General features: G+C 36.7%; 1 protein-coding gene across 1 annotated transcript in view; it reads left to right on the forward strand.

Annotated features, from left to right (window-relative positions):
- Positions 1-21,948, forward strand: part of LOC114248700 (uncharacterized) — a 38,122-nt gene that overhangs the window by 13,393 nt on the left and 2,781 nt on the right. Inside the window, exons 2-4 of the mRNA XM_028182058.2 lie at positions 17,585-18,047; positions 20,171-20,338; positions 21,507-21,642. Of these exons, the coding sequence (XP_028037859.1) occupies positions 17,822-18,047; positions 20,171-20,338; positions 21,507-21,642 (530 nt within the window). The 5' untranslated portion in view covers positions 17,585-17,821. The remainder of the gene's footprint in view (positions 1-17,584; positions 18,048-20,170; positions 20,339-21,506; positions 21,643-21,948) is intronic.

Below are 21,948 nucleotides of genomic sequence, written 5' to 3' on the forward strand. Positions count from 1 at the left end.
TTTTTTATTGGTTGATTTTGTGTTATAACATCCGTTAAATATTTGAATACAACATACAGAATTGGACGTTTTGTTTTTAAAATATCTGTAAATCTTATACATTAAAAATAGAAACAAACACACGATAAGGATATAAGTAAATGTAGAATAGTATGAACCATATTTAATAAAATGAGATTGTTTCTCAATATTATTTAATTCATTTTCTAAATTGTCCATTTGGTGCGTAGCATATTTCAAGGAATCTAGATTTATTTTGCTAATAGAGATTGGCGACAAATGTGGTAAACTTTCATTAAGTATGTCTCTCTTACAACAATTTGTGTGGTCGTCGTGGCCTAACGGATAAGATGTCCGGTACATTCGTGTTGAAGCGATGCACCGGTGTTCGAATCCCGCAGGCGGGTACCAATTTTTCTAATGAAATACGTACTCAACAAATGTTCACGATTGACTTCCACGGTGAAGGAATAACATCGTGTAATAAAAATGAAACCCGCAAAATTATAATTTGCGTAATTACTGGTGGTAGGACCTCTTGTGAGTCCGCACGGGTAGGTACCACCGCCCCGCCTATTTCTGCCGTGAAGCAGTAATGCGTTTCGGTTTGAAGGGTGGGGCAGCCGTTGTGACTATATGAGACCTTAGAACTATATCTCAAGGTGTGTGGCGCATTTACGTTGTAGATGTCTATGGGCTACAGTAACCACTTAGCATCAGGTGGGCTGTGAGCTCGTCCACACAGCAAAGCAATAAAAAAAAAAAAAAAAAAAATATCATCGGATGTAATATCAAAGTTTATATTTAAAGGAGATTTAATAATAAAAGAGTAAGAATTCGTTGGTATAAGTTGAATGGTCTTAGAGTAACCGATACAATTGTTTGTTAACTTAAGAATTCCTGTTCCTTCGATAGAATAATCATGGATGACGTCATTACATTTGATAGTAAGTTTACTTTTATTTGATTGAACGTATATCCATTTGTTATTTAGTAGTTTTTGCCAAATATCAATTTGACCATATAAAATTTTAGAAATACATTCAGAGGGCAATGAAAGAATAACCTCTGTTAATAATTTAGATTCACAATTAGGATTACTTACACTTGAGTATATAGTTATTGATTCACATATAGAATAGTTATTGTTTATCATTTTACAATTATCAAAATTATCCAGCATAGCATAATGCAGTCTATCGTCACTTAAAGCGATGTACGAGTTAGACGGTTTAATTAAAGCGAAAGTGCGATGTGACTCATCGTGAGGTGTAGGTAAAGGTATGTTTTTATAAACAACGAACTTGTCTGGAATTATTAAAGGAATTCGTAATACGAATATGACTTTATTATTATAGAAATAAGAACTAAGCTTAGAAACATCGATCAATGAATGAATATTTTGAATATTTAGGGTGACTGGAAAGTCTAGCCTTTTATTTATTTGATTACTATGCTTAAATAATTCATTATAAAGATCTAAGGGACTAATTACGCTAGGGTGTAGGATGTTAACCTTCGAAAATAATATAGAACTTAATGTAGTGTCTAGAAAATTTGAAATAGTTAGTAGAGAACTTTCGATAATATTAAGTAAATTATTTAACTTAGAATTATACAATAATAGATTATCAGTTTTTGTAATTTGAGAAAATATTTCGTTCATTTTATTTATTTGAGAATTCAATTTAATCTCGTTTTGATTAAGTTTGAAGATAGTCGTATTAAAATTATTTATAGTAGACTTTATCATATGAAAATAAACACATAGAATAAATTTAGACGTAGAAGTTAGATTGTAGCAGGTTTAATTTCGTTGGTATGATATTTAATTTGTTTACGACCTACTTGTAGGGTCACGTTATGTTTATTGTGAACTTTAGTAATTTTGTAAGGGCCTTTCCATATGGGCGATAGAGCTTTTCTCAATTTATGATGGTGTTTTAAATATACCATATCACCAGCTTTATACAAAATTTCGCGAGAATTGGTATCATAGTATTGTTTAGACCTTTCTTTACTGTTAATAATATTTTGTATCGCTTTTTCGCGACTAAAGCGCATTCTATATTGTAATGCGCGAATATATTCATTATAGGTTGTGTTACTGGTGCTTTCATATAAAGAACTTGGAATGGACGGTTTGTAACCGAATAATAACTCGTGTGGAGTATAATTAGTAGTGCAATGGGGAGTAGTATTATAGGCTAATATTGCAGTAAATAAATAGCAATGCCAATCGTTTTGATTTTCATTAACGAAAGACTTTAAATATTCTTTTAAAGTAGCGTGTGAGCGTTCTAGAGCTCCGTTTGTTTGAGGATGATACGGAGTTGCAAATAAAGCTTTTACTTTTAAGATTTCAGTTAGTTGTTTAAATAATTCTGACGTAAAGCAAGTACCTAGGTCAGTTAAAATGGTTTTTGGAAAACCGAACAAAGACATGAAATGTACGATATTACGAGCTATCTCCTCACTAGTAGAAGTAACCATAGGGTAAGCACTCGTGAATTTGGTTAAATCATCTTGTAAAGTTAGAATAAACTTGAAATTTTGAAAACCTGAGTCGGGCAAAGGGCCTACGACATCTAAGGCTAACCGTTCAAACGGCTTAGTAGATGTAGACGTGATCTCCATCGGAGCTTTATTTGATTTACGTAGAGGTTTGTTAATTTGACAAAGTTTGCAGCTTTTTACATATTGTTCAATATCAGAACGCATACCTTTCCAATAGTACATAGCTTTAATGCGCTTATACATGCGTTGTGATCCTGGGTGACCAGCGATAGGTGAATCGTGGTTTTCCTTTAAAATTTTAGGGACTTCTATTGGAGTCGGATAAATTAATTTATTTTTATAAATATGTATTTTGATATTAGTATTATGGAAAACATAGGAAATTATATTATAGACTTTCGTGTAATTTAATTTAGAGAATGGGTCTGAAAAATCTGGTAATGCTAAATCTGTGATATTTTCACACTCTATTAACATATTTCTTAGTTTAATTAATAAATTATAAATATCTCTAAAATGAGTCTCTTCGTAATGATGAACTTTAGTGTATAAGAAGTAGAAAGTTTTATTTTTATTTTTAATACTTTTAATTGCAAGAACTTCGCGTTCGGAATTTAGTAACTCTTCAGTATTTTCGAGTTGGTTTAAGATATCCTCGCAGTGAGGTATAGAACAATCAAAATCTAATGAAACTGGGCAAGCGATTGTATTAAACTTAGATAAATGTAGACTTTCAGAACATTCTTCGATAACAGTGTCTGATGTTGGAAGTTTGTTTATAAATTGAAGTTTAAAATATTTTTCATAACTAAGATTGTTCAAATTATTTATATTTATAGCGTTGATAGGGCAACGAGATAAAGCATCGGCGTTAGAGTTAAGACGACCTTGCTTGTAAACTATTTCATAGTCATACTCTTCGAGTTTAAGACGCCAGCGAATGAGCCTACTACCGGGGTCTTTTACATTAAATAACCACACAAGAGGTCTGTGATCTGTTACGATTTTAAATTTGTTGCCGTATAAATATGGCCTAAAAGTTTTAACAGCAAATAAGATGGCTAAAAGCTCTTTCTCAGTGGTGGAATAGTTGCCTTCGGCTTTGTTTAAAGTGCGTGATGCATACGCTATCGGTTTATCCATGCCTATTTGACCTTGGGATAAAATTGCGCCTATGGCGTAATTACTTGCATCTGTAGTAACATTAAAAGGTTCTGAAAAATTTGGATATTGAAGTAGAGGGGCAGTAACTAGTTTTTCTTTTAAGAATTCGAATGCGTGTTGCTGTTCCTTGTTCCAAAGGAAGTCAGCATCCTTCTTTAAGAGGGAAGTAAGTGGTTTAGTTAACTTAGAGAAGTTTTCGATAAAACGGCGATAATAACCTATGAGGCCTAAAAATGATTTTATTTCTTTAGGATTTTTCGGAATTGGGAATTGTGAAACGGCCTTGACTTTTTCGGGATTAGGAGAAACACCTTTATCTGTGATAATATGGCCAAGATAAGTGACTTCGTGTCTTAAAAATTCACACTTGTCTGGTTGGAGTTTGAGGTTGAATTGTCGAAATTTATCAAATACCAATTTTAATTTGGTAATGTGCGAGTTAAGATTTTGGCTGTACACGATACAATCGTCCAAATAAATATAACAATGGAGACCTTGTAGACCTGATAGAACAGTGTTCATAAGACGTTGAAAAGTAGCAGGGGCATTTTTCAACCCAAAAGGCATTCTGGTGAATTCGTAATGTCCAGACATGCTCGAATTAGTGCTAATTGTAAAACCTGTTTTTGGGGCGTCCTGAGCGCTGGTTCGTAATTGGTGAAATCCGCTTGTAAGATCCAGCGTACTAAAATATTTGGAATGACCCAACTGGTCTAGAATGTCTGTAATAAGAGGTAGCGGATAAGTCTCTGAAACGGTAACGTCATTAAGGCGTCGGTAATCTATAACGATTCTCCATTTTCGTTTACCGGAAGCGTCCATTTTCTTTGGCACAACCCAAACCGGAGCGCTCCAGGGTGAAATAGAAGGTCGGATGATGTCTTGTTCTAACATCTTACGAATTTGAGAATCGACCTCCTCTTTGTGACATTCAGGAAAACGATATGACTTAACGTGGATAGGAGGTGCGTTGCCTGTATTTATGGTGTGCTCAATAGCACTTGTGAAAGTTAAAGGTTCACCTTCGATGTGAAAAATATCTGTATATTGTGAACAACACTCTAAAAGAACTTTACGCTCTTCATCATTTAAATGAGAACATCGGATAAGACTTAGAACTTTGTTAATACGATCAGATTTAGAAGTTACATTAGAATTAATATTAAAACAAGATCCGTAATCAAAACATTCGCGTTCGAGAGGCGTTAACGTTACGTGATAATCTTTCACTTCGATATCGCTCTCTGTAGTATTTAAAATAGAAATATTTATTTTATTATTTTGTTTGATTGTAACTATGCAATTAGCGACATAAACACCTTCACATAAGGTATGATCTAGAACAAGAGCTTCGTTATTACGATAAAGCTCGGGCACGTGATTTGACACTGTGCATTCAATGACGGCTTCGGAACGAGCCGGAATGATATAAGTTGGTTGAGTATAAATGATAGGAATAGAATGATTCATTACAGATAAGGATTTAGAAAAATAATTGATGTTCGATTTAAAATAATTGCAAAAATCGCTACCAATAATTCCATCGTAATTATTTAAATTAATATCGTCATTTGTAAGGTGAAATTTGTATTTAAAATTTTCGTTATATAAATTAAATTCCATTTCGAAAGTACCTAATGTTTCAACAGGATTTTCTGAACTATTAATCCCTTTTAATTTCACGATTTCGTTCGAGAGATTCGGGACTTCTAATAAACTTGATCCTTTTATAATACTTATGGTGGATCCTGTGTCAATAAGGAAACATAGTTTTTCAGAGGCATGTTTAGAATTTAAGTAAATATGAGGTAAAGACACCTTTTTACTGTAATCGTTAATTTCGTACATAAGTTTAGATTTAGGATTTGTAACTAAGTTAGAATTAGGTAAATTATTTTTTGAATCCGGACTCTGAGTACGGCCCTGATTTTTGTTATCATTCGATTGTCTTGATTGAGTCATGAATTTAGAATTAATAAAATTAGAATTGTATTGATTGATTTTTGAATTTGAGTAAAATTTTTTGTTTGTTATTTTATCATTTAGTTTTTTATCATTAGTAGAACTCGTCAATTCTTTTGACTGAGTCGTGAATTTAGGAGAACTCAACTCTTTTGGTCGAGGTATAAACTTGGTAGAACTCAGTTTATTTGGCTGAGTCGGGAAGTTAGGAGAACTCAATTCTTTTATTTGAGTCATGAATTTAGAAGAACTCAATTCTTTTGGTTGAGTCGTGAATTTAGAAGAACTCAATTCTTTTGGTTGAGTCGTGAAGTTAGAAGAACTCAATTCTTTTGGTTGAGTCGTGAATTTAGAAAATTTAGTATAAGTCGTGTCTTTATGATTTTGATTAGATTTCGAAGGACACGGCAACGAAATCCGATTTAGTTTAAATTTTCTTGTTCACACGGTTGCGCAGGTGCAACATGAGACCTAATATACGAGTTATCGTTTTGCGCGGAATTTGCGTTTTCGCGGCGATTCTCGTTAAATTGACGCTTGCGACATTCCGTAATCGTGTGACCGGTTCTTTTACAATAATTACACGTTTTAATATAAGAATTATTTGAATTAGGTTTTAGATTTTTATTAAAATTATTTTGATGATGTATTTGGAAAACGTTTTTTGGAAAAGGTTTTTTATTTTTAAAACATTCTAAGGAAGTATGGCCCGCTTTGTTACAGACCGAACATTGTTTTTGGGATTTTGCGTTAATTTTGTATAAATTGAATATTTTTTCCTCATCAATTGCATATTGTATGGCGTCACTGAGGGTTGTTGGATTTTTACAACGAACTATATTAGATAGTGATGGATTTAATCCCAATAAAAATGTGTTAAGGGCAAGATCCTCCATGGCTGCGGTTCTGCCTAGAAGCTCCCTTTCGTCCTTACAACTATAATGAATGTTAGAATGAATACGCGTTAATATTTGTTCAATTCTTAAGGAAAATTTAGTAACATCCTCATTTAATAATTGTTTACAATGTTGCAAATCGGAAAGTAAATGAATGGAGTGTTTTTTCTCTCCAAAGGTTGATCTTAAAAAGTTTTTTAGTTCCGTCCACTTAGTAAACGTTTTTAGACTACATGCGACTTGGGCTTTTCCTTCTAATTGTGAGATAATAAATTTACATAAGACGGGTTGTTGATCCGAATTAGCTAAGGACATTGCATTGTCACAATTAGTTAAAAACGCGGGGAGTGATTCTCTGTCCCCATTATAAGTTTTGATGAATTTGGTTAAAAAGGATAAGGTAATTTTGTCCGTCATTTCGCCTTTCTTTGAAGATTCCGATTTGACTGACATTTAGGTTTGAATTATGATGTGCTGGATAAAATTGGAATACAAAAATAGCACTTGAAATACAGGTTAGAATTAAATATAAATTTTGAAAATTAAAATTAAGATTAAGGAACTTTGAAAATTTTCGGAGAATTTGAAGTGTAGAGCACTCACAGAAGCACGCCGTACCGCATTGCCTCGTCAGGAGCAGGATGCTGGTAGTTATGTTCTGGATGCTGATTGATGGTGGGTGAGTTAGAATTGGAGAAGCAGCTGGACTGTCGTCTCTGTGCGTCACGTCGCGGCTGGAGCGGGCTCACGCTTAACAGCGGAGGCTTATCGTCGTCCTCTTGAGTTGTGTTTAGACGCAGGCTTGTCCTTAGGGCAAGGCTTACTGTCGGTCGTTCTTGAAGTTTGATGGCTCGGATTCGAGATACCAGAATCTTTGACGGTCTGTCTCAGATTTCTTCTCTGGTATCCCACTTCTGACACCAATTTGTTACACGGCCCTTCTCAAACTTCTTTTTAAAAAAAACACAAAAAACTTTTCACGACTAAACTGTCTTTTATTAGACTTTCACAATTTTACAACACTATTGTTGACTTCTCAAACTTATGTATGCTCGCGACGGCTTCCAGATTCTAACTGGTTAATCAATATGATTTGATTTTACATGAAAGCTAAAAATGATGACTCTAATGGAAAACACAGTTAGCTTGTAAACGAGCTGATTAGGGCAAAGCTGCTTTGTAGAGTAGTGTGTAACAGCTCCCGTAACCACTTAACACCACGTGGGCTGTGAGGTCGTCCACCCATCTAAGCAATAAAAAAAAAAGAAATAAATTACTAATTTTTTCTCTGGATCATCTCAATGGGTCGCCATTCCGATCCAGTGGTAGATTCTACAAAGCAATGTTCTTGCTAGGGTCATTGTTAGCAATTCTCTAGGGTTGAGTCCGTGAGCTAACCTACCCGTCTGGCCTTAGCTGGAATAGCCCCTTAGGTTACCAGCGCGAATAGGTAGACAAAAAAAAAGAACTAGGCGAAAACGAAGATCAAAGATTCCATTACGCACACACATACACATACAAGTATACATACATACAGGCGAATCTAATAAGCGTGTTACACGAAATAACAGCAATTAGGTACCGATGCTCGAACAGATTTGTTCATTTCTCGAACAATAATCGAAAACCTGCGTATTTGAAACATGCGTCATAATACATATTATAAAGTCAGCAAAATCTGCCGTTAATACTTGAATATGAACGTGCTAAATGTATTGTGTGTTATCGGTTTCGTTAGGAAAAACAAGCTTCTAAACCACAGTGTTGGGAAGATACCGAAGCGTCTTGTATTGACGTGGAAACCACTACTAATATTTAGAAATATTCGTATTCTCGATTTGATTGATATTGTAATAACCATTGAAACTTTGGATTTAAAATATCCGGCACGGTGGAGCTAACCTGTGCATGACAAAGAATTTAAGTCTGAGGCCACTGCAGTAGTGGATTTACAATAGGGGCAGTCGGGGCTAGTGCCCAGGGCGGCAAAATTTTGAAAGTTTTTTTTTTTGTCGTATTAAGATTGCTCAATATAATTAATTAATAATTTTCTTTTTAATTGATAATTCAAGAGATTCAATTAATCCATTGAATGTGAATTATAATTCTGGCACTTTTGGTAAAAATTAATAATCAAAATGATTTAATCAATTTATTTCCTTGGAGATTTAAAACAAAAAGTAATCGATTTTTCTATTTTCTGTAATTAAAGACATTTAATTTTTTTTTTTTTGTGTAATATAATTATGAGTCACCCTTAGTGCAAAATTTTTAATTCCTAGAAAAAAAACATTAAGGCATTAAGTTTAAATCCGGCCCTGGGCCACTGTATTTGGATTAGCGTACTACTTGGCTAATGACCTAAAGAAAACTATTATGCTTCAAACGTTTCTAAAATAATATAACCACTAAATTATTTTATAACACAATATCACCCGTACAATACGTTATCAATTAGGTATTCTAGGTGTGTGTGTGTGTGAAATGTGAAATTTTACTTTAAAGTTCTGGGTGAACAAAAATGTTGTGCCTGCCATTAATATTGACCTTCGGACCGTCATATCTGCCACATGCTTATGCAGATGTCCTAAGAGCGGCCGAGCGCATCCTACCGTGACGATACAGCCATGTTAAATGAGAATTTCGAAAACAACGTTTGCGATTTAACGAATTTCGGATTATAACTATTAACGACAAAAAAATACAAAGTTAAGTCTTACACTGTGTGCATTACTAATTTGTACGTTATTACAAAGTTAAGTCGTACACTGTGTGCATTACTAATAAAAATCTTACGTTACGGACGTTTTTTCCCGGTTAGGGTACCCCTCCGCATCGTCCTATAAGGAATTTCGTTCCAAAAACACATCTTCCAGAATAAGCCCATCTGCGTGCTTATTGTGAGTTTTTTAACGTTCTCGATAGCGTAAACGTTAACTAGAATTTGTATGAAATTGGAACAGCGCCCCTAGCGGCAAACGTAGGCAAACGTTCCAACTACATACTAATTTTAGTTAATTTTTACGCTATCGAAAACGTTAAAAAACTCGCACTGAGCAAACTGGTTTTAATTGTGAGAATACTTTTATCGTATCGTACGAGCTCACGTCACGTCCGACAGAATACATTATTGTAAAAACAATATAAAGCGCAACTAAGCTTGTAACTTTATTAAAAGTTGCGGTTTAATTAAAAGTCTGCTTTAAAAACATTCTGGTGGGTCAGTTGACGCGGGCCGTAACCGCGATGAGCACTGTCAAGGTTTCATTAAAACTCCAGTAGATGTATTTTGTTTTACTAATACACAATTGGGGAACACACAAAAAATTTCATCTTTTGTTTTCTCCGTACCTATTTTAGTTACCTCGAGGGGTTATATACTAGATTCACCTAACTAGTAAGTGAGCTCGCGGGGCTCAAACCTGACGACGTTGCTAATAATAATAACTCTAGCAAGGACTGTGCGTCGCAGAATCTACCACCGGATCGGTAACGCGACTCACTGATAAGATCCGGCGAGAAACTCAGTGGGCTGTGTCTGTGGGTTAATTTACTCGCCGAGCCCTTCGTCGCAAGCGACGGGTTCGACGAGAACGTTGAGCGGTGCTTGAGCTACCTAAAAGCACTGTTAGTGGATCGGGTATTTTCATCGAAATCGGTCCAACCGTTTAAGATTTCACTGATATACACATGGACAGAAGAATAATTATATATGGAGGGGTGAAAGGGTATTTGGGTTAAGTGACATTTTGCTTAATACGCGACATTTATCTTTGTAATTAAAGGTGCGTTTTATTTGATATTACCAACTTAACAGTTCGATGTTTTTAATTGAATTTCAATTAAGTTTACCCCGATCAAACAGCCAAAGGAGTTTTAGGTTATGATATTTTTTTCCAAATTATAACTTGAGATGGCTCTCCTGTAAAGTTGCAAAAAGGTCGCTTAAACCAAAGACCAAATGACCTTTCACCTCTCGAATTATATATTAAGATGTATGTACTTTAATACGGGTAACAAAGCAAATGCTTGTGATGGGTTTCTATCTATGAACAAAAAAAACATATTTTGTATTAAAATATCTTATCACCCATACATTACCAAGAACGTTTTTGATTAATATCATAAAAGTTTTTCACGTATTTGTTTTTGCGGAAACTAAGGCGAAGATCTCATAAGTTTTGTTCACGGATAACGCAACACATGATACATTGTGAATTCCTCTTAACGATAACTTACAATTTAGTATTTCAATCGTCTTCGATTAGTCACGATCGTTATCGCTTTGCACCGATATTCTCAGTAATAATTTGATACTTTACGATCCATTTATAATATTCAATCAAACGTCAATATTTTGTCTGAACATTGGTTTCTTTTGTTACTCTATGTCAGACGAGCTACATCAAATAATAATTGGTTAATGGACACAATCACAACATTTATGCCGCCAACATTATACTTGAAGTCGAAATTTTGTAAAATAGATACTATCGAACTGGGTTGTATAGAGAGATAGGCCGGGTGCTAGTGACTATCGCCAACTTTAGTATCTAGTAATTTTTGTTACATGATACTTGTATTTATTGCGAAATGGCTTCGAGAACCCGTGTTAAGAATGTAGCCCACTGAGTTTCTCGCCGGAATTTCTTGGGTCGCGTTTCCGACCCGGTTGTAGATTCTGCGAAGCGCTGCTCTTGCTAGAGCTAGTGTTAGCAACGTCCTCTGGTTAGAGCCCCGTGAGCTCACCTACTCGCTCGGTTACGATGGCATAGCCTCGCAAAGCTACCAGTAGGTAGGAATAAAATATAAAATGTATTTCTTAAGAAAATCTGTGGGATTTCAGCTCTGGTATAAGCGGATGACTCTAAGAACATGCTAAATACGTAAGATGCCGGATATACTGCGATAAACACTTCATAAACTAGATGGGCATTGAGAGCACTAAAACAGTAGATGGGATTTGATATCACTAAAACAGTAGATGAGTATCTAATGCACTAAAAAAAGATTGCCATCTTTGATGACAGTTTTTCATCCGCACTGCGTTTCCAGAGATCTTTTTTGCCACGAACCATCCGGCTTTGGAATTAGCTCCCCTCCACGGTGTTTCCCGAGCGCTATGACATGTCCTTCTTCAAACGAGGCTTATGGAGAGCTAAACGGTAGGCAGTGGCTTGGCTCTGCCCCTGGCATTGCTGACGTCTATGAGCGACGGTAACCACTCACCATCAGGTGGGCCGTATGCTCGTCTGCCTATACGGCAATAAAAAAAAACACTAAATCATTCTGTAAAAAAATGTATTAAACTTCTAAACTGAGGATACCTATAATAGATATTTAATCATTATTTTCTTCAGATCAATAAAAAAATCAATTCAATCAGAGGCAGTTAGAAATTATTTTAGCATCAATAAAACTTTACGTTAGAAATTACCATTTTCTTGTCGGGGGATTACGTCAATCTATTGGTATTCATTCAACGACCCTGAATTTTAATTGAGATGGTTCTAACGTATATTTGACCTTGACAGAAAAGAAAACATCAGTAAGTGTAGGTAGTTTACAAAAAAAAAAATTAGCTCTATTAGCAAAATCGAACTATTGATTTCAACTTTTTTTTTCATCCTATTGATGCTGTTCAGTATATTAGCCAAGTTATATAGAACAACAAAAAACATATGCAGTTCAAAAATTAAGTAATGCCTTAATTAAGCAACCAATTATCGGTAGGCAGCGGCTTGGCTCTGCCCCTGGCATTGCTGAAGTCCATGGGCGACGGTAACCACTCATCAGGTGGGCCGTATGCTCGTATGCCTACAAGGGCAATTAAAAAAACCTAACTTGAAATAGTTTAGTTGTTTGTACATTGTCAGTCTGGGTTTCTTCTCGGACTTTTTTTTTCTTCTGTGCTGGAGTTGAGCCTCCTCACGAGATAACCCCGTTAAGGGGCGCACGACGTATGCGGAACTGGACGGTTCGCAGATGACGGAAGAGGACCGCGGGCCCAAGTAAAGATGACTAATAGGACCAAAGTAATGTTTTTTGTTCATTTTCATCGGTCCTGGATTAGTGTGCAATTTTTCAAGTTAATCAGATGTCTTGAAGTCTGTAAAAATGACGTTCAAAGATTCCATTACCCCACTATAGAAGCTAAGAAAAGCGTGTTACAAAAACAATTCACATTTCTTCAAGTTTTTCATCTTTATTCTGGTTGTTTTATTTTTACGCGGCAACCAAAGCAAAGTATTTTATACTGTCTCGTTTATATTACTCTATCTGTAAATGAAGAGTAATCAGAGGCGACTCGCTTAAGAGATTTTCTGGAACGAACAAAGAGTCAATGTTTATTTATATTAAATAAATTATATAATTAGAGGGGTGAACGACCTCACGGCTCACCTGGTGCAAGCTATGATCAGGTCACATGACCTTTAGACATGAATTCGAATTCTCAATTGGATTGTCTAAAAGTTTTCCTACTGTTGCAGTAATATGCAGAAACTTATCGTCCCAAAGAAATATATTAGTCGTGAACAACGTATACATAATATGTACATCGCTATTGTTTTCTATCTTTTCTCTTTCTTGTTGTCTTGTCAGTTCTTGTCTCTTCATCGTTATTATTGCCTTCCATAGTGACAACGATTAAGACTCACTTTTCCAATTAATTCAAATTATTAAATTTCAAATGTGCAACAATAACAACAGATAGCTCCGCTCCGTTCGACTGCTTCAGCCGGAATGTATTGTGCGCTTCTTTATTTTTCCTATCTAAGCTGGTAGCCTTGAGAGGCTATGCCAGCGTCACCGAGCGAGTAGGTGAGCTCACGGGGCTCTAACCAGAGGACAACATTGTGCATTTTTTTCCTACCTAAGCTGATAGTCTTGAGAGGCTACGTCAGCGTAACCCTAACGCGTAGGTGAGCTCTCGGGGCCCAAACCAGGAGGCGTTGCCAACACTGGCCCTAGCAAGAGCACTGCTTCCCAGAATCTACCACCGGATCGTAAACGCGACCCGCTGAGAAGACCCGGCAAGAAACGCAGTGGGCTGTGTCTATGGGTTAGTTTACTCGCCGAGCCCTTCGTCGCAAGCGAAGGGTTCGACGAGAACCGTGACCGGTGCTTAATATACCTAAAAGCACTGTAAGTTGATCGGGAGGATCTGAAATGACGTGTCTTGGGCATTATGAGACAATAGTCACTTGTATTTATGGTAGAACTAGCGACCCGCCCTCGCTTCGCTTCGGAAACATTAAAACACACATGAAACCAAAAAAATAAAATAAAAATAAAATAAAAAAAGTAGCCTATGTTCATCAGGGACAATGTCGGCTTCTAATGGAAAAAGATTTTTTCAAATCGGTCCAGTAGTTTCGGAGCCTATTCGAAACAAACAAACAAACAAATCTTTCCTCTTTATAATATTAGTATAGACAATGGGAACAAGTAGTTTGTTCATGAATTCTCCTGAATGCCCTCTTAAACAGTTTTTTTATAACTGTTAGACTTGTAACAGTTAATTCTAACTATACTTAGTAAAGTAAATAGCAGTGCTGCGCCGACATATGTATATATATATTTTTTTATTGACGGCCGTCTGGTGTAGTGGTAAGTGACATGGTCACTACACAAGGTGGTCGCGGGTTCGAATCCCGCCAAGGGAAGATATTTTGTATGAATAATATAAAATGTCTTTTCCAGGGTTATGGATGTATATTAAATATATGTATGTGTATAATAAAAATCTTACATTTATTTCCGTTATCTGGTACCTGTAACACAAGTTCTTAACGAACTTACCACGGGACTAGTTAACGTGGCGTGGTTGTCAGTAAATATTTATTATATTTATTATTATTTATATTATATTTATTATGCATAACAAATGCTTGGAGTTTCATTTAGCGTTATTTTTATTTAGAAACAACGAATAGCATTGATAATGAAAACGAGTGAATACAACGCGTGCGTAATGATATCGCTTTCTCCAACAATTTATTACGTAAAAAGAAGAAGAAAAAAACGTAATTAATTAGTTGCGAGATTCGGTAAACGTACTAATATAATTCGAGAAACTTTCGTTTACGAGATTGTATAGACTATTCAGTGTTTTGTTCGCTATCCGCGAGACTGTAGACAATAAAGCTACCTTTACGGTTTATTATTATTATTAATACTTTATTTCACTTTTTTTTTTAAACCATAACATTTTGTTAGTAATAATTACTTATAATCTATGTTAGTAACTTAAAAAAAAAATCTAACACATAACTATCATTATATACATTTTATACCAATACATTTATTTTTTTTCTCCTTCCAAGTGCCTACTGCAAAGGCAGTAGATCAGCAGTCCCTCGATCTTGCTCGATATGATTCTCAAAAGACTGTTGCCACTGTCACGAACTCGACGCAATAACGATGCACTTCTCTTCCGCATTATTGCAAAGAAGTCATCGGTGTGAGATGTCGCAAGCATTGTGGATGCACTACAAAAGCGCGGCAGTGACAACATCATCCTAAAGGCATTATTATATTGAACACGTAGGGCATTGTAAGCTCTCCGCGTGTATGTGGTCCACAGACTACTGGCGTAAAAATTCGGGCAATAAGCTTTAAAAATTGTAACTTTGACATAGCTATCGCAACCAGTAAATCTGCGGGCCAGCATATTGCTTTATATAAATGTTTAATATCGTTTTTATTATGGTCATTATATTATTAGTAATGCATAAAAATATATAGTTTTCGTGGTCACGGACGACAATAACAATTAAACGCGATTATACAGTGAAATTACTTGTAATTAACTGCGTATCTTCTTGACTTGACATCCCACATTATAATATTTTTTTTATTATTGCTTAGATGGGTGGACGAGCTCACAGCCCACCTGGTGTTAAGTGGATCCCATAGATAACTACAACGTAAATGCGCCACCCACCTTGAGATATAAGTTCTAAGGTCTCAGTATAGTTACAACGGCTGCCCTACCATTCAAACCGAAACGCATTACTGCTTCACGGCAGAAATATGCAGGGCGGTGGTACCTACCCGTGCAGACTCACAAGAGGTCCTACCACCATTAATTACGCAAATAATAATTTTGCGGGTTTGATTTTTATTACACGCTGTTATTCCTTCCGTGGAAGTCAATCGTGAACATTTGTTGAGTACGTATTTTATTCCTGCCTGCGGGATTCGAACATCGTTGCATCGCTAGATACGAATGCACTGGACGTCTTATCCTTTAGGTCACTACAATTTTCTACTTTTACGATTTAATATTATTGTCATTATACTCGTACATATTATAAGTAATATTTCAAAACTTACACATTCCGTGGTCACGTGGACGACAATAACAATTAAATGGGATTAAACAGTAAATGAACAATGTTCCCGATATGGGAATCGAACCCACGACCCTCTGCGCAATAGTCAAGGCCGCCTATCCGCTTCACCACTATACTCATTATGTGTGGTCAGTGCAACGTGTTCTCTTATGCTGTGTAGGGATTTGATGAGTTTTACCGATCGGTCGCCGCCCCACTGTAGGTTAAAAAATTGGGTATTAATTATATACATACTTATATACAAACTGTTAAGTCTTCGCGTACCTTATTAATGTGAAGAATCAAGACATAGAATCAAGACATCGTAAATAATATATTCATACATTCATCGCATATTATCATGTTTTATATCTATGAATGCGTTTAAATTTGCATAAGTTTATAAATGCATTGTTTTATTTGCTTAGATTGGTGAACGAGCTTACTGTTGAGCCGGTGTTAAGTGGCTATCAGACCCCAGGAGATCATTATACTATAAACGTCCACCTTGAGGTCTATCCGGCTATGGAATGAGCTCCCCTCCACGGTGTTTCCTGAGCGCTATGACATGTCCTTCTTTAAAAGAGGCTTGTGGAGAGTATTAAGCTGTAGGCAGCCGCTTGAATCTGCCCCTGGCATTGCTGAAGTCCATGGGCGACGGTAACCACTCACCATCAGATGGGCCGTATGCTCGTCTGCATACAAGGGCAATAAAAAAAAAAGTCTTGAGACTTGATTGATATAACTTCGGTTCCATTCGTCCAAACGAAACGCATTACTGCGTCGCGACCGAAATACGCAGAATGGTGGAATACGAAAATCATAATAGTTTCATCTTCACTGGTGGTAGGACCTCTTGTGAGTCCGCACGGGTAGCTACCACCACCCTGCCTATTTGTGCCGTGAAGCAGTAATGCGTTTCGGTTTGAAGGATGGGGCAGCCGTTGTAACTGAAACCTTAGAACTTAGATCTCAAGGTGGGTGGCGCATTTACGTTGTAGATGTCTATGGGCTCCAGTAACCACTTAACACCGGGTGGGCTGTGAGCTCGTCCACACATCTAAGCTATATAAAAAGAAAATTAGTAGTTTCCGTTAATAAATAACAACAAATGTTTGTTTGTTCGAGTTCTAGCATCGCCTATTCGATTCAGTTGAATGTTCATGCGGTTGATGGTAATCTAGGGATTACTTCGGGCTTGTTAACTCTTAGCCCACCTGACTTTTCAATAAAAGCGTATATTCCATTTGCGTATTTAGCGTCGGTCAAAACGCGACTGATCACCGGCGTAATCCGCAATCAAAATGGAATCTTTTTATTTTTAACCTTTTTTTTTTTATTGCTTAGATGGGTAGACGAGCTCACAGCCCACCTGGTGTTAAGTGGTTACTGGAGCCCATAGACATCTACAACGCAGACGCGCCACCCACCTTGAGATATAAGTTCTAAAGTCTCAGTATAGTTACAACGGCTGCCCCACCCCTCAAACCGAAACGCATTACTGCTTCACGGCAGAAATAGGCAGGGTGGTGGTACCTATCCGCGCGGACTCACAAGTGGTCCTACCACCAGTAACCAAATCTAAATTAACCAAAGACTCGTCTTGTAATTAATGTAAAAAAAAATATCTCTAATCTAGTAATCCCAGCGCGCTTAGATGTCATTAAAAAAAAATACCAATTACATGTCACAATGCAATTGTTACAGATCTTTCTACGCGTTGCGTCGTGTGAAACGTCGGAACGAAGGAAAAATTGATGGCAAGCGAACTATTAAACAATGGAATCATCTCGGAGACAATCCCACAAGTTCAATAGCTAGAAAATAAGCACGAGAAAAGAAAAAAAACGACTTGAAAAGTTGAGAATATGTGACATAACGCCATCTAGCGAACGCATCAGTAACTGTTTCGTGAAAAGTGTATCGAATCAATTTAAAAAAAAAATGAAGCTGAATCTATTCAAGCGGTCCATGATATTCGCTACGTTTTTCGGTTCGTGTCTGTGTATAGCTTTGATCGTGGGATCGTTGGGCACGACTCATTGGGTTGATGCGAGAGCGAGAAAGACTTCTTTCCCGCTAAAGACTGACGGCAGAATCAACTTTGGCCTCTTCGAGGGCCACAGGGAGTTGAACGTCACCTACGGCCGGAGGAATTATGATATAAGCGGTGAGTGATATATAGTATTATATATAGTATTACATATAGTATTATATATAGTATTATATATATTATTGTATATAGTATTAGTGATGGATTTACGCCTGGGCCCGTGAGGCTCGGGCCTAAGGTGGCATGATTTGAGGGGACGACAAAATTTTTGAAATGCCAATATTTCAGAGACGAAAAAAGTAAAGACAGTCCCCTTTGAAAAAGAGTTTATTGTTTATATTTATTAAAAATATGTATACAGTTTTTATTAAAAATAAAACTTTTATAAACAGGTCCTAGGGCGGCATCAAGCCTAAATCCATCACTGAGTATTACAGAGCATTCTAGAGGTGACCCCTATATTCGAGATGCGAACATTTATTATCCATGTCTATTTGCTGAGGTAAAACAATCGCAGGTAGAGCTTACTCTGGTTCAAACCTCGTCGGAACAACAGAACAACTAGAACCCACGACACGTGCTTTAATACCATTCATATACAGGCTGTAGTATACTTCAAATCTCCTAACCCATGCATCATCTCGCTGAGTTTCTCGCCGGATCCTCTCAGCGGGTCGCGATTCCGATCCGGTAGTAGATTAATTCGCGAAGCAGGTGCTCTTGAGTTGTTAGGTCTCCTTCGGAGGCGCTCGGGCAGCTGTTAGCAAATCCCACCCCTCCTGGCTAAGCCTTTGCTCGCCCACCTGTCCTGGTGAAACTGGAAAGGCCTCCGGGCCACAAGTAATCCTTCAATCATAAAAAAAATCACTTTGAATCTGAATACATGAAGGCAGATATGCAGTACTGCAGACTAAAAATACACGCCTTAATTTCTTAATATTTTAATGAAAGTTTCGCAACTAATATTGATCGATTCGACCTGTGTATATGTTACACAGGGTCACACTAGGCCGATTCGGTTCTGGGCTACGTTCTAGGTCGCAGTTAGTATAATTAATTAGAACTATTTGTAAGGCTTAAACTCGCGTTTATTATTGTTTGTAATAACATGTTGTTATTTCTCACGTTTTGAATACTGTACAGTTTTTATGGTCAAGGACGATTGAGGTGCTTTGTTCGTCGACATTTTAGTATTGTGGACAACTACCGTCTATTTTGTTATAAAAGTACTTTTAGGCTTTTCCGGTTTTCTTGTTCCTTTTACCTTTATATTGTTGCTTGGAATTTTTAAATGTGTAATGTTTTTGGTTACTGTATTTTAATAGCTTTTTTTTTAAATGTATTTACATAATGAATAGAGATGTCCCACAAAACGGTTAGCATTTCTTTTAGTTCATTTACCATAATTTAGATAGTGTACTGTACTCTCAAATTGTTAATGCTGATTTTTTTTTTAAAGTCTGTTTAAACTAGACTCCAATCATATAATCATGGGTTATTTAGTACCTTATTTAAAAGCTTTTTGATGTTTTTATTGCCATAAATAATAGAAGCCGAACCTCATATAGACCTGTGTATGTCTACCATCTTGTCTATTTGTTTTTGCCCAGGAAAACCTTATGGTATTGGTTGATATGTTGATTTGCTGCTAATAATTGCTTAAGTCTCCAACCGGCTAGAAGTATTTAAAAAAATCCCTAGCTACCATTACATTATAGCATATTAATTTCCAAGGCAAATGAGATTATGGTCTTGGTTTATGGTAAGTGGGTATGGCTAAGGACTCTTTATCAATCTCAGTTTCAATGACTTTTCAAAGCACTCAAGTATTACTGTGTAGAGAAGTTCTATGATAGAGGCCAAAAATGTAATGATCTCTGGAAACGCACTTTGAGAAACCCCAGTATTTTCAGTTAGTAGGTATAAATTCTGCTCCAGTGATTGACGCCACGATGGTAAAAGACAATGAGGGGCTCATCAAACTATTCCTCAGATAATTCTCCGTGACAATTTATTTTTATTTTATTTTTATTGCTTAGGTGGATGGACGAGCTCACAGCCCACCTGGTGTTAAGTGGTTACTGGAGCCCATACAACGTAAATGCGCCACCCACCTCGAGATATAAGCTCTAAGGTCTCATGATAGTTACAACGGCTGCCCTACCCTTCATCCTATCACCAGTGAAAATACAATGTCTGGAGAGCCAGTTTCATTTTTTACCCATTTGCTTGTATTACAGTGAAAGCCGGTAATCATCCAGCTCGTCGCTGGGCGTGGTGTGGTACAGCGGCCTTGTTGGGCGCAGCCTTGCTCTGTTCGGGCGGGTCGTGTGTATTAGCGGCACTAGGGTCTGCGGCCCGCACGAGATGTTCCCCCAAACCTCTCCTAGTTGGGAACACGTTGGCTGGTAAGTCTATTCAATTATCACTAATGCTTACGATGTTGCTTTGATTAAACGTCAATTTTTATATCCGTATTATGAAAGAGAGAGAGAGAGGGAGAGGGTATTCTTTATTGTACACCAACGAATGAAACAACGCGAAATATTAAATAAAAAAAAGTACAATTGGTGGTCTTATCGCAATATTAATACGATAACAATATTAATACGTGAAGCAAAATCTTTGTACCCCTTTTTACGAAAATTGCACTGACGGAGGAGTATGAAATTTCTCGCACTTATAGTGAATATAGAGAAGAAGTGCGGAATTTTAAGTTTTTTTTTTAATTATGCATAAAAATTATGTTAAGTATATCAATAAAAAACAATAGACACACTCTGTATTTGACACAACACATATTATTATATATCTATAATATACTCTTTGTTTATTGTCAAACTTTTGTTATTGTTTAAAGTCTGTGGTCAAAATGAGAATAGATTAATATTGTCTGTCTTTAATATTATTTGTCTATAGTGTATGTAGTCTGCGAAATCCGTGATTAAAGAAGTCTTTGACAGTAAAAGAATGATAATGTCCAAACTTATAATTTTAATAAATTATAGTTAAATTTCGACTACTGGGGGACTACTGATGACAAAAAACTTTGACTGTTTTCGCCTTTTTTTTTTTAATTTAGTCCATTTAGCATCTCCTTCGGTTTTCGCGAATCGTTGCAATAGTTAAAACTAGTGCTAAAAACTACTGCACGGACATATCAGTATTAGAGGCATAAGATCGAATCACAGTTCAGCATACTAACCCTGTAAGACCACGTGTTGGTAAAAAAATATTGTATACTAGCGACCCGCCCTCGCTTCGCTTCGGAAACTGTAATTTATTATTGATTTCTCCACTATTTAATGGATGTTATTATACATATAATCCTTCCTCTTCAATCACTCTATCTAGTAAAAAAAAACCGCATCAAAATCCGTTGCGTAGTTTTAAGATTTAAGCATACATAGGGATATAGGGACTATACTATGTAGTGAAGAAGGATATGGTTTCTGTGAGTGCACTTTGATTGTGCACCTTAAAGATTAAGGTCAAAACGTTCGATTCTACAAAAGATCGAAATGAAAATGACGATTTATTGATTCCTTCACTCAATCCTTGTTTGTATCCTTTCAGTGCTGTTCACCCTCGGAGCCATAGCTGTGTGGCTGACGGAATACTTCCTGAGGCTGCAGCACAACGTCATGTCGGACGCTGACCTCGCCCAAACCTGGTCCTCGGAAGGCATGGCGGATCTGGGTATCTCTTTCTGGTGAGATATTTCACATCAACGTCTTGCGATAGAATTTCGAATAAATGAAAAGTGGTTGTAATGAAAATCTTTCACTTATTTATTGCGTAGATGGGTTGAAGAGCTCACAGCCCACTTGGTGTTAAGTGGTTACCGGAATCCACAGATATCTACAACGTAAAAGCCGCCACTCACCTTGAGATATGAGTTCTAAGGTCTCCGTTACAACGGCAGCCCCACCCTTCAAACCGAAACGCATTACTGCTTCACGGCAGAAATAGTCGGGGTCGTGGTACCTACCCACGCGGACTCACAAGAGGTCCTACC

Source organism: Bombyx mandarina, chromosome 26 (assembly GCF_030267445.1).
Source record: "Bombyx mandarina strain Sakado chromosome 26, ASM3026744v2".
NCBI classification, from domain to species: Eukaryota; Metazoa; Arthropoda; class Insecta; order Lepidoptera; family Bombycidae; genus Bombyx; species Bombyx mandarina.